Here is a 14442-nt window from a genome sequence, read left to right on the forward strand (position 1 = left end):
ATATTTTTACCTTGAGTCAGAAATTCTAAGACATTTCCATTGATCTACACAGAACATGAAACAGCTCTCTTACTGTTACTTTACACCCTGCTTTTCTGAATCACTGGTTGTGTAAGCTTGGACAGGCTACTTAACTTAATGTCCTGTAAATGCGATAGTAATTCCCAGCTCAGCCACCTAGTGACACTGAGTGAGCTAGTCCATGAGGAGTACCCAGGCCAAAGCCTGCCACAGAGTCAGTGCTCAGGTAAGTGCAGTTGTTACTGCTGAGCACAGTGGGAGATGGAAACAACATCCAACCTGTTAATGGTTTTTCAAGTTGTTGCAAATCAGCTGAGGGGCCAGGACAAGTACACAAAGAACTGCAATGGAGTGAAGTATGGAAAAAAGGCTATGGGAGAGGGTCTCCATGGTTGGTAGAATTAGGGAAAGCCCTAAGGAGAAGGTGTTAACTCATTTCAGCGAAGCCAGCTTTTCCTGAAGTGTGGAATGGACGTGGGGCAATGATGTGGGGTGACTTCATGTGGTTTTCTGACATGGCATGAAATGACTTTGAATTCCACGGTAAAAAAGTGATTCTCTTTTCCAACTCGTCTGATCTCATCAGGGAGAATCTCTTGACTTGGTGCCAGTAGAGGCAGCTCTCTAACACACTCATCTGCCCTTTTGTCAAAGGGAGAGCAGACTTCAGGCTCAAAATAGGGAGCATCTACTTGGTTGGTTTCAAGCTGTTTTTACAGTTACCTGCTAATTATAGCAAACAGTACTGGTTTTTCCCTTGTGAAGTAGTAATAAAAAGTTTTCTTCATAAAGAAATTTCTCTAAGAAAAAATGAGTTGATTTAAAGGAAAAATAGTATGCAAATAATATTACATATGATTCATGGATTATGGTAAATGGTATACAAACAAACTCTGAGAGAGACTAAGAAAGAGGGACAGAAGATTCGGGATAGGTACAGCTCGAGTAAAGGGGCATGGTAAGAAATGTGTTTGGAGAGTAATAAACAGTTCAATTTAGAGGCTTTCCCAGTGGTTCAGCAGTAAAGAATCTGCCTGCAGTGCAGGAGATGCAGGAGATGAGAGTTCGTTCCCTGGGTCAAGATCTCCTGGAGGATGAAATGGTGACCCACTCCAGTATTCTCACCTGGAAAATTCCATGAACAGAGGAGCCTGGAGAGCTACAAGGAGCAGTTTTCATTACTGATAAGTAATTAAGTTAGAAGTGCAAAATTATATTAATATTCCATTAGTCCTCTTTCTGCCATCTTCCCATGCTGCCATGATGGTGGCACCATGAATGTCCTGGCTAATGCTTTCAAGAGTATCAACAATGCCTCAAAGAGAGGCAAACGTCAAGTTCTTATTAGGCTGTGCTCCAAAGTCATCTTCCATGATGAAGCATGGTTACATTGGCGAATTTGAAATAATCGATGATCACAGGGCTGGGGAGATTGTTGGGAACCTCACAGACAGGCTAAATAAGTGTGGAGTGATCAGCTTCAGATTTGATATGCAACTCAAAGATGTGGAAAAAGGGCAGAATAACCTGCTCCTGTCACATCAGTTTGATCTCACTGTACCAACAACCTCAGCTGGCATCACGGACCATGAATAAGCAAGATGAAAACACACAGCAGGGAAAAGTCCTTGAATTCTTTTTTTAGGGATGTAATACATACATGCAAATAAAATGCCTCAGGGAACTAAAGAAAAAAATTCCATTAGTAACAAAGTTTTACATACCTGTCAATAATTGTTGATATTTCTCAACTGCTGTTTCTTATCATTTTTTTCCCATGGCAAATTTTCTTTTCTTTCTGTAGATCTGAGGAGAAAATTAAGCACTTTGGTCAGCTTAAATCTGAACTTTTTCTTAAAGACAACACGTTGAGGAAGATACTTTGTTTAATTACAGAACTTAAAGTAACAGCCCAGAAAAACTTCATTCTGAAAAGACTTTTCTGGAAAGTAGGTGTTTTGTCTTATTTTTAATCTTTAAAACTTATTTTACCTGTTTATCAAATGCAGCATATTCAAGCATAAAGTAAAATAGAAATAAATATCTTGTATTCTGATGCTGTAAAAAAATGTTGATTAAATTTAATGCAATCGTCTTGATGCTTGAAATGCTGTGATGTAATCAGTGTATATGTGTGTGCTGGAGCCAGGGAGATGGAAGAGAGGAGAGAAGTAGCAAAAAGATGGTAGCTCACATGGGCTGGGTTGACAGAATGAAAAAAAGAGAGAGGGTCGGGGGAAGCTCCTGGCATGCAAGAAGTATAAGCCAGTGAGATAAAGCAGATAAAGAAGTTTTATGTGCATGTTCCCCTAAAACAAAAATAGAATTAAATACACTTTTAAGTGTAGGATTGATATATTTAAAAATTTTTTTATTGTGGTAAAAGTCATATAATACGAAACTGCTGCTGCTGCTGCTAAGTCGCTTCAGTCGTGTCCGACTCTGTGCGACCCCATGGACTGCAGCCCACCAGGCTTCTCCATCCATGGGATTCTCCAGGCAAGAACACTGGAGTGGGTTGCCATTTCCTTCTCCAATGCATGAAAGTGGAAATTGAAAGTGAAGTCGCTCAGTCGTGTCTGACTCTTAGCGACCGCATGGACTGCAGCCTACCAGGCTCCTTCGTCCATGGGATTTTCCAGGCAACAGTATTGGAGTGGGGTGCCATTGTCTTCTCCCAATACAAAACTATCTTAACCATATTTAACTGTACAGTTCAGTGGCACTAAGTACATTCACCTTGTTAAAGATGACTCCTGGGCTTCCCTGGCAGTTCAGTGGTAAAAAATCCACCTGCCAGTGCAGGAGACATGGATTTGATCCCTGATCCAGGAAGATTCCACAGGCTGCGGAGCAACTAGGCCTGCAGGCCACAACTACTGAGCCCACACACCCTAGAGCCTGTGCTACACAACAAGAGAAGCAATGAGAAGCCTGAGTATCACTAGAGAGTAGCCCTTGCTTGCCACAACTAGAGAAAAGACTGCACAGCAACGAAGACCCAGATAAATAAACAAATATATAAATAGACAGACAGACTGGTGGGCCGCAGTCCGTGGGGTCGCTAAGAGTCGGACACGACTGAGCGACTTCACTTTGACTTTTCACTTTCACACATTGGAGAAGGAGATGGCAACCCACTCCAGTGTTCTTGCCTGGAGAATCCCTGGGACGGGGGAGCCTGGTGGGCTGTCGTCTATGGGGTCGCACAGAGTCGGACACGACTGAAGCGACTTAGCAGCAGCAGACAGACAGACATAAATAAATAAAATAATTTTTTAAAAAGGTGACTTCTGAGAAGTCAAAGCAATCTAGCTCTCCCACTCGGCAAGTTACAGACTTACTCTGGAAGACTGACTTAGTGTCATTCGGTTTTAGGTAAAGGCATTGAGAAGCCCAGGTGAGTCCTGGTACTGTGCTAATGAGGCTACTGGCCTCATACATAGTTGCTGCCATTTTATTGCACAGTTGGGAGGTGCACAGCTTCCCCCACCATACAAGACAGTCTTGGCTATTTCTTAGATTCTGAGTGCTTCACATGTCTGACGACCAACCATCCTGGTTTACCCAGAGTAAGGTAACAAACTGTTCCAGTGTGTCTGGGACTGAGGAAGTTCATGGCACTTGGGGCTTGTAGTGCAAAAGCTAGACCAATTGCAAGCAAATTGGGATGGCTGATCACCCTAACCAGAGGGCACAGTAGCTATAGAGGATAGTCTGTCAAGTGTTCCCAGCATTGAGGCAGGTAGGGATGATGTAGTGCTGTATCATCTAAAATGCTTGTGCTAGACAGACCCTGTTAGGAATACACCACATTATTAGCTTAGAGCCAGCTCTAATTTTTGGTTCTTGGGTAAGAGGATAGGAAATTATATATATATTTGTAAATTATAATAAAATTAGTATAATTTGAATAATCGAATAATTATAATTATATAATTGTATTCAATAATTTGAATAATTATAGCCATATTCTTATAATAATACTATTATAATAATATAATAAACAACATAATATTATATAATTATAGTAATATATATAGTTGACCCTTGAACATTAGTTTGAACTGCTTGGTCCATTTATATGTTAATTTTTTCAATAGTAAATACTACAGTACTACATGATCACATTTGGTTGAAGCCATGGGTATGGAATCACAGATATGGAGGGCTGACTGTAAGTTATACTCAGATTTTTGATGGTGAAGAGGATGAGCACTTTTAACTCCCCCCAAACCTCTACCCCTTGTTGTTGAAGGATCAACTGTGTATCATTTTCCCTTTTAAAAATCAACTTTATTGGGGTATAATTTTCCTCTGTTAGGTAATTTTTATTCTTCTATTACAATAAAACTTTAAAATTTTGAAAACACTTTTTCATAGACTGACTAAACTGAAAGCTTCAGGAATACAGATATCGTGTCCAGTTAGTCTGTTTTGCTTAAGATGTTATTTGCATTACTTCGCATAGTATTGCCACATGGCTGCATTAAATAGTTATATGTTCAATGAATGAATGAAAGAGTTCTCTATTTTTTTTTTTTTTTGGCCGAACCATGTGGCATACAGGATCTTAGTTCCCCAACCAGGGATCAAACCCGTGTCCCCTGCATTGGGAGCTTGAAGTCTTAACCACTGGACTGCCAAAGAAGTCCCAAAAGAGTTGTCTAGATATGTTTTTTCCCAACCCTTCATTTTTTATTCATGAAGTTTTTTTCCTTCAGTTTTTAAACATATAAAATTTACCATCTTAACCATTTTTAAGTGTGTAGATCAATGTTATGTATCCATGTTGTGTAACCATCACTACCATCCATCTCCAGGCCTCTTTTCATCTTACAGAACTGAAACTATACTCAATAAACAATAATTCCTCATTTCCCCTCCCCCAGCCCCCGGCAACCATGATTTTCCTTTGCGTTTCTATGAGTTTGATTATTCTAAACACCTCATGTAAGTGGAATCATACAGCATTTATCATTTTGTGATTGACTTATTTCACTTGGCATGATGTCTTCCAGATTCACTGAAGTGAAAGGATATGTCAGGATTTCCTTCCTTTTAAGGCTGAATAATATTCCAGACACGTAATACCACATTTTATTTATCCATTCATCCACTGATTAGCACTTGGATTGCTTCTGTGTTTTAATTATTGTGAATAATGTTGTTATGAACATGGATGTGTAAATATCTCTTTAAGACCCTGCTTTCAATTCTTTTTGGAGCCCAGTTAGAAGCAGAATTGCTAAATCATATAGTAATTCTATTGTTAATTTTTTTAGGCACTGCCATACTGTTTTGCACAGCAGCTGTACCATTTTACATTCTCACCAACAGTGCATAAAGTCTCCAGTTTTTCCACTCCTTTTATTTACTGGTTTTTTGAAGCAGTCATTCTGATGGGTGTTAGGGTGTGTCTAGTAGTTTTGATTCACATTTCCCTAATGGTTAGTGACATTGAGCATTTTTTCCCATGCTAACTGGCAATTTGTATATCTTCTTCAGAGAAATACTGGGGTCCAATTTACATATAATTAAATGCACATATATTTTAAGAGTTTAAAGAGTTTTAACATACAGTTTAAAGAGTTTCAGCAAAGGTATATAACTGTATAAGCACCACCCAATCACGATTTAGAACATTTCTATCACCTCTTAGGGCTAAATTGTGCCCTCTGGCACTGTTTCCTCTGGCCCACGTCCTCAGGCAACTATTGTATTTTCTGTCATAGATTAATTTTGCTGTTCCTAGAATTCCAGTTACATGGAATTGTACTGGAGTTTGTGTTTGGCTTCTTTTTGACATAATGTTTTTGAGATTCTTCCATGTTGTTGCTAGTAGGTGGAAGATATTTTAAACGTGAAAATTCCTGAACCACTGAGCAGGTGGGAGATTACAATAATCACTGATATTTATTAAGCATGTATAATATGTTGAGTACAGTTCAGGCTTTACGAATAATGTCTTATCAATCCTAACATCAACTTCATGAGGTGATTCTATTAATCCCATTTTAGAGATGAAGAGCTATAGAATATATAAGTAATTTGCCAAACATCCTGCACCTACCCAGTGGCGGAACTGGGCTTCCTAGGTGGCTCAAGTGGTAAAGAATCCACTTGCCAATGCAGAAGATGTGGGTTTGATCCCTGGGTTGGGACAGTCTCCTAGAGGAGGAAATGGCAACCCACTCCAGTGTTCTTGCCTGGAGAATCCCATGGACAGAGGAGCCTGGGGGCTACAGTCCATGGGGTCGCAAAGAGTTGGACACAACTGAGCACACATGCAGCCTGGCTCCAGAGTCAGCGTGTAAAGCTACCATACTCTGCTAATTTACCAGGGCACTGGGCAAATCCCAGCACTTCTCAGTGGGCCAAGGTGTCCATTTGCCCCTCTTCTCCTTCCCATTCTCCATTTGCCATCCCGGCCTTTTCTCATGCCACATTAACTACATAAGAGCAAACATGTACCTGTCTAAACAAGGAGTCTAGGTTGCCACAAGTAAATGAAAAAGTCCTGGGGAGAAAAGGAACAACAGATAGATAGAAAACAGAAGCAATTACATCCTATTTCTCATTAGTACCAACTTGCCTCATTTCATGGGCCAGTGCTTATTGTCGTGCTCGATTATCTCATGAGACTGGATAGGAACACACACAAAAAATTTGTTCCCCCACTCTTAAGTCAGTGTTTATTTTGGCAGAAATGGCAATCTACATTTCCACTGTTTTAACAGAACTATTATAATCATTCTGCACCATCTTCACAGGCTGTACCACTGCCATTCATTTGTTTTTGAATTAGTAAACGTTTCACAATGAGTGCTTTTCTAGACATATTCTCACAAAAGCCATATTACTTTGGAAAGGCTGGATATATAGAGGCCCCCATTTAACACCTTGTTATTCCAGGTGACTTAATGACTTGCCTAAATTATATACCTACTTCTGGATGATCTTCAGTATTAATGGTGAAGCTGTCTCCCAGCATCACCTGCTCATTTTTAGCTCTGGCTCTGTTCAGTAGGACAGTGGTCTCCTGGTTTTAAGTAAAGGTATGTTTTCAATTTGGGTTATGCTAACGTTAATGACAGAGATTATAAATCCCTTTCTGCCTAATCAAAGAACAAATAATTTCTTATTTTTATTATGGAAGAATCGACAGTTTTGCCAACAGGTAACTCAGGGAGGCCTGGCATGCAGCAGCCCATGGGGTCGCAAAGAGTCAGACAAGACTGAGCGACTGAACTGAACTGAACTGAATTACCATTTCTTTCCTGCTTGCTTTCACAGACCAGTGACCTTTTCTATTTCCTAGTGAACAAACTTCATGAATACTTGCCAGAGTCTAGGGATAAGAATGCACTTCACAATAGAAGCCAAAGGGCTGATGAGCTGGTGTAAGTACTAACTGGATAATCACAGATATTTTTTCCTTAGGATGTTAAATAAATAGAAGGCACTGGGCAAAATATGTACCGTTTTAATGATAAATAGTGCTGCAAATTTTGCTTCACATAGATTTTTTAAAATAGCATTTATTTTGTTCTAATTGTGTGGTCAAAAACTACACAAGGAACTAGTAATACTGGCTGTCCCCAAAGGGGAAAAAAATCAATTTTTTTTACATTTGAAATTTTACATTTTTTTACATTTGAAATTTTGAAAAATTACCTACTTGAAACAGTTAAGATGATTAAATTTTGTTTTAAAATAGTGTGATTATCATTAAAACTTTGCAAAAAATAAGTACAAAAATCAATATGATAATGACTTGTAATCCTGACATGCACTTATTAATTTATTCATTCAACAAATATTTCTGAGTGCTTACCATGTAGCCATCACAGAGTAGGCTTGCAACCAATGCTGGCGATTTGATATATAGAATTTCCTTCCTATACTTTTTTAAATGGGTATCTGAATGTAATTCTATTAAGGATTACTGATTTTGTGAAATTCTGAACTCATAATGAAGTCATGCCATTTCTGTGACATTTTTCCTCTCTGTTTTACAGGGTGTGCATTGAAATTATACAGACTCTGGGACGGATGTTCAGAGAAACAGAAACTGAGTCATTGCGCCTGAACATATTAGCAGCTAAGAAGTAAGGCCTTTTAAAAATTGAGATCTTGTAGCTGCAACCCACTAACTACTCTTTCGAGTGTCTTCTAGAACTCATAATTCTCTGACTTCTCTGCTTGATCCCTTTGTAAATATATTAAACTCTTTTGTCTCTCCCTTCCTTCTGTGATGAACAGGTTAACTGGTGCAAATTGAGTTCTCTCTGATTACTGAGGGCACAAAGATTTTGTTATCCTAAGTTTATCTTTTGTCATCATCTGAAGACCAAGGGGCTTTCCCGGTGGCTTAGTGGTAAGAATCTGCCTGCAATGCAGGAACTGCAGGAGACACAGGTTTGATCTCTGGGTTGGGAAGATCCCCTGGAAGAGGGCATAGCAACCCACTCCGGTATTCTTGCCTGCAGAACCCCATGGATAGAGGAGCCTGGTGGGCTACAGTTTATAGGGTCGCAAAGAGTCGGACACGACCAAAACGACTTAGGATACATACAATCTTGGAGTGAATATTGGAGGGTAAGAGGTGTAATAAAGTTACTCCAAAATATGTGTCCCAGAGAAGAGAGAAATTTACATCTTTCTTACATATTAGTCCAGAGTAAAGAGCCATGCTTTTTGCTATAAGACCAGCCAGAGACCTAGGTTTCCTCCTTTTTGTTGCTCTACTGTCTTCTATCATATGCTATCTTTGTCCTCATGGTTAGCTGGCTGAACTTCTTGCCTTCACCACACCCTGTGGGAATCAGGAAGGGCAAATAAATTTCTTCTTCTTTTTACTTAGGAATATATTTTTATTTACTTGTTTTTTTAATTGGAGTATAATTGCTTTATAATGTTGTTTAGTTTCTGCTGTACGACGACATGAATCAGCTGTAAGTATACATACATCCCCTCTCTCGATCTCGTCTGCTCCCCCTTCCGCCCTCCCCACTGCTGCAAATCCTACTCCTCTAGGCCATCACAGAGCACCCAGCTGAGCTTCCTGTGCTATATAGCAGCTTCCCAAATTTCTTTTTAAAGCAAGGCACAGAAGACTTTTGTTGTTGTTGTTCAGTCACTAAGTCATGTTCCACTCTTTGAGACCCCATGGACTGCATAATAGTTTTGCTTTCCTTCTATTGGTGAGAATTTTAGGCATACGGCATTTCTAGCCACAAAAAAGGCCGCAAAATGTGTCTGTAGTTGGACTTCTATATGCCTAGCTAAACTTTAGATGGCAATGGGACAGCTGTTATTCAAAGGAAGAATGGGAGAATGTATAGTGTGGGACAATAGCATTCTTTGCCACAGAAAGTGTGTGTTTGCATATTAGCTGTTGGACCTTTTTATGAGATTTATAGGCTATGAATTATATCCCTGGGCAATGGTCTGGCTAAAATCTTAATTTCCTCCCACCCTTTTAATCAACTGTTTATCTACATTTCTTGCATCATAAAGTGGAAGAAGGAGGAGCGCCATGGACTCTGAAACATTTGAACTGGAAGGAAGAATAAGAACTTTTAGTACTATTTTGTCCAGGCTATTTATTAGAGACTTTTACAAATAAATTTTACTGATAATGGTCATTAGCATATCTTAAGCAACTTGCTGTGTGTCAAGGACTATAGGCATACTGTGCTTTACAGCAGGGTGGTCAAATGTTTCTGCAAAAGGCTACACAGTCTCTGTTGAAACTACTTAATTCTGCCATTGTCACAAAAGCAGCCATAGACAATATGCAAAGGAAAGGGCACAGCGGTATTCCAATAAAGTTTTATTTATAAAAACAGGCTCTGGGCTATTGGGCCTGCAGGCCATAGTTTGTTGACCCCTACTCCACAGCATACAAGGAAAATATACTGCTGTTTTCTCTGCATACTCTTTTTTTCTGCATACTTCTTTATGTAGTTGACAATACTGCCCTTTTCCCAATATCCAAGAGAGAGATTCAAAATTATGTCTGATATTTATGTCTTCTCCCACAATGAAGTTATTGCTAAATCACGTTACCCCCTTGGTCCACCTTTTGGTCTCTACTTTTCTTTATCCTAATTGGAGAAAATCATTCTTACCAATCTCTGTTGGAAAGTGTTGCATTTTAATTGCTCTGTCTTAACTTGGTTCTGCCACATCAGCCCTACTGTATCAAGCTTCTTTCCTGATACAACAAATTCTTCTCATGTTCTTTGGTACATATAGTATATTGCTATAGTTGGTTGTAATATTAACTTTTCAGTCAATTTTTATATTCATAGTGGTCAAATCATGTTATCTGTACCATTAACTAGCACAACTAATAATCTATTGCCATGTAACAAATTATTGAGTTGGTCAAAAAGTTCATTTGGGTTTTTCCATAGATCTTACAGGAAGACCCGAATGAACTTTTTGACCAACCCAATACCACAAATTTAGTGGCTTCAATAATATCTGACAGTTTCTGTGGATCAGGAAATCTGGATACAGCTTAGCTGGCTCCTCTGCTCAGGGTCTCACAAGGATGTAATCAAGGTGGTTGGCTGGGGCTGCAGTCTCAGGCTTGGGGCCCTCTTCCAAACTCATTTGGGTAGTTGTTAGCAGAATTAATTTCCTTATAGCTGTAAAACTCATGACAGCTTGCTTCTTGGCAGGAGAATATCTCTGAGCTCAGAAAAGGCCCAAACTCTCTTTTAAAGGACTCGCCTCATTAACTTAGGCCCACTCAGGATGATCTCTCTTTGATTAATTCAAAAGTCAACTCACTGGGGATCTTAATTACATTTGCAAAATTTCTTCACCTTTCTCATCTAACATAACTTAATGACGAGAATGAAAGCCTAATATGTTCCCAGGTCCTGACCATACTTTAGGGAAGGGATCATATAGAGTGTATATACTACAGGATGCAAATCTCGGAAGCCATATTAAAACTCTGCTTACCAAAATAACACAGAATGACTTATGAGACCATGAATGTGCCCTTCAAAGTCTGTACTTTAAGATACTGTAATATTAAAAAAAATCTTACACTGGGAATAACAATCTAAACAATAAAAGTATCAAACTGTTGGTACCATTTTTAAGGGTGTGATGTCAACCCTAAGGTGTCTATTATAATGAGTCAGGATGAAATACCATTTTAGAATAAAATTAATTTTATCTGTTATTGACTTTATGGATTTTAAATTGAGTTGGCAGAAGGGACAGATTGCAGAAGGGATAGATTTAAAATTAAATTCCATTTGAGAAAATAAAAAAACATTTATTCATTTCAGCATTTTCCTCTTTATTTCTTTCATAAAGAGATTTTATTAGTTCAACCCACTTCATTGTATTCTTGAAATATGCCATAACCCTTCCTTTTTTTCAGTACTCTTATGGTTGAAGTCATGTATTCAACTTACCACAGTGACTCAGAATTTGAGAGTACCTCCCTTTAGCCTAGGATATATGATAGTTTGAAAAGAAGCTGTTGCTGAAAATAAAGGACTATAATTAAATATTACAGTGAATGGAATATCAATTCAAACTTAGTATCAGGAAAGCTTCTAAATAGATTATTTTGTTGATTTTGGAAGTATCTTCTGAAAATAGACTGGCTGTTTTAAAACAGCCTGAATAAAACATTAGCAAATATCCTGTAGGACATATCCTGCTTTTTTTGAGCAATGTGGTAACTGACAATGTGCTAACTTCTTTTGCAGATATGAGAACTAGATTTGTTTTTTGAGTTGGTGAAAGGAGGGGAATTGCATTTTTATTAGAATTTTGGTAAACTTATCATGGTAATGATTTAAATGACTGTAAAAAGATTAGGAAGCCTCCAAATATTACTAAATAAGATTGTTTATATTCTTTATTCCCTTATGAAAGGAATGCTTAAGAATATAGAGGATTTTTATATAGTCCTATATGTACATTCTTTTATTGCTCCTCTATGTCAAAACTTCTCTGATATTGTCTTCAATTAGGGAACGGATTTTTCTAGTGGTCTGCCTTCAGCTTTTTTTCAACCTTACAGGCGTTGTACTATACATATGAAAATGGGATTACTGACCCAGCTTCTCAGGAAGCATGTTTTGAATTGTGATTTTTGTGTGTGTGAGCCTTTTTATTTTCAAACAGCATGATATGTTATTCAAATATGCAGTAACATTTAAGTGAGTTATTAGTATATGTTAGGGGACTGTACACTGCATTTGAAAGACGTGAAGTTTAATACTACTTTTATTCACTAATAGCTAGCGATCTTTAGTTAACAATAGACCTCTGAGACGGTTTGTTACAAACGGTTTCTAGAGTCAAAAAACTCTACGATATCACTTATATGTAGAATGTAAAAAATAAGACTAATGAATCTAACAAAAAAGAAGCAGACTCACAGATATAAAGAACAAACTAAGTGCTCTAACCATTGGGCAGAGGGATGGAGGGAGGGGCAAAATAGAGGTAGGGAGCTAAGAGTACAAACTACTATGTATAAAATAAATAAGCTGCAAGGATGTATTGTACAAGACAGGGAATATAGCCAATAGTGTGTAATAAGTATAAACGGAGTATAACCTATAAAATTTTTTGAATCACTACTGTATACATAATATTATAAATCAATTATACCTCAATTAAAATAAACAGTCCACAGTGCTTCATACTTTTAAATATAATTACACTCAGTGCCTGCAAACTTGGTGTCACTGCTTTTCTTTTTAAACTTAACTCACTAATTGCCTTTATTTTTTTTCAGGGGAACACTATTTAACCTTTTGGTAATTTTAATTAGCGAGCCTCAGATTCCAAAATCAGGTCCTGTGTTTGACATCCAGTTGGTGGCTGACTCAACTTTAGTTGAGATGTCTTTGGATGATGAGGTGAGATGAAAGTTTTGGAATAGACTAATTACAATATATAGGAGTTCTTCTATGTGGACCATGAGTCTTAGAATATAGAAACATAATTAAATCAAAGTTAATATTTTGTTATTAACCTCAAAACTTAGCTATTCATCAATATTATATCCATTTTATATGTTTTAAAGTATGCATACTGAGAAAACAGTATTCTGTATATATTAGATAAATCTGTTTACATCTGTCTCTGTAAAATATTTATGTATATAATTCCACAGCAGGGGTCTAATGGGTAAAAAAGCACTGTCTTAGAGATATATCAGGGTTAACGTTCTTGTCTTCATTTATCATTTCCTTACCTATCTAAGTAGTGCAAACAGCATTAGTTGTTTAAAGTTTTACTAAAACATTAGAGGTGCCTAATGTAATTACTCTGAGAGAATAAATCAGGTTATTATTAGTTTGAGTAGGCCAACACAAAATTTCTTTAAAGGGTGGACATGATTTGATAGTTCTTGAACACACAATCAGAGTTATGTTTTAGAAAGGTCTTAAATTCACTCATTTATTCAATAAATATTTATTGAGTGTCTGTTATGAGCCAAACAGTGTGCTAGGCAGCAGGCTGCAAATAAAAAGCAAAATAGACACAACTTCTGCCCTCATAGGTTGAAGAGACAGGCATTAATTGGTCAAATATAACATCAAATATTATTACAGACTGTATATGGAGTATCTGCAGTACCAGTTTCAACACTGGAATGAGTGGATTAGGGATAAAAGAGGAGGATGGAAACAAGACTGACAGAGATGTTAAGAAGCTAGTGCTGTAGTCCAGCTGAGGGATGACAGGGGCCAAGAAGCAAGCCTTCCTTGACCCCCAGACAACACTAGGCTTTCTTTTTACAGCTCTCCCAACTTCCTGTGCCTTTCTTCCACAGCCCTTGTCTCAGTGTATAACTGTGTATTTATTTATGTGATTATTAGATTGATATCTGTTCCCCACTAGATTTGCAATCCCATGGACTGTAGTCTACCAGGCTTCTCTGTCCATGGGATTTTCCAGGCAAGAGTACTGGAGTGGGTTGCCATTTCCTTCTCCAGGGGATCTTCCTGACCCAGGGATCGAACCCAGGTCTCCTGCATTGCAGGCAGACGCTTTACCCTCTGAGCCACCAGGGAAGCCCTTGTATATTCCACCAGGGCAGTAACCACATCTCTGTTACTCTCCATTAGTACAGTATGGGACTCCAGTGAGTACTGTGTCTGATGCATGTTTGTTCAATAAATAAATGAAAAAAGAAAGATGGTAATTGTGAAGAGGAAAGATTCCAGAAATTTTTAGGAATCTGAGTGGATAAAAATATAAAGAATTAATATTAGATGACTTTTAGATTCTGGTCTGGGTGACAGATAACAACATAACAAGAATAGTAGGTTTAAAGGGGAAATAATGAGCTTGGTTTTAGATTAGTTTATTTGATTTGCCTTTGATATTTCCATATGAAAACATCCAGTGAGCAGTATAGAC

The 14442-nt window shown here is 38.0% G+C and overlaps 2 protein-coding genes and 1 pseudogene across 3 annotated transcripts in view; 2 read left to right on the top strand and 1 right to left on the bottom strand.

Annotated features, from left to right (window-relative positions):
* Positions 1 to 14442, bottom strand: part of XPOT (exportin for tRNA) — a 168274-nt gene that overhangs the window by 110599 nt on the left and 43233 nt on the right. For both annotated transcript variants that reach the window (XM_070789360.1, XM_070789358.1), the window contains one exon: positions 1746 to 1827. The gene's annotated coding sequence lies outside the window, so the exon portion shown is untranslated. The remainder of the gene's footprint in view (positions 1 to 1745; positions 1828 to 14442) is intronic.
* Positions 1 to 14442, top strand: part of C5H12orf56 (chromosome 5 C12orf56 homolog) — an 80086-nt gene that overhangs the window by 54116 nt on the left and 11528 nt on the right. Inside the window, exons 6-9 of the mRNA XM_019960887.2 lie at positions 1826 to 1970; positions 7318 to 7424; positions 8043 to 8132; positions 12809 to 12932. Coding sequence (XP_019816446.2) covers positions 1826 to 1970; positions 7318 to 7424; positions 8043 to 8132; positions 12809 to 12932 — 466 coding nt within the window. The remainder of the gene's footprint in view (positions 1 to 1825; positions 1971 to 7317; positions 7425 to 8042; positions 8133 to 12808; positions 12933 to 14442) is intronic.
* On the top strand, positions 1296 to 1653 carry LOC109559275 (small ribosomal subunit protein uS8-like; annotated as a pseudogene).

The sequence above is a fragment of the Bos indicus genome, chromosome 5 (genome assembly GCF_029378745.1).
Source record: "Bos indicus isolate NIAB-ARS_2022 breed Sahiwal x Tharparkar chromosome 5, NIAB-ARS_B.indTharparkar_mat_pri_1.0, whole genome shotgun sequence".
NCBI classification, from domain to species: Eukaryota; Metazoa; Chordata; class Mammalia; order Artiodactyla; family Bovidae; genus Bos; species Bos indicus.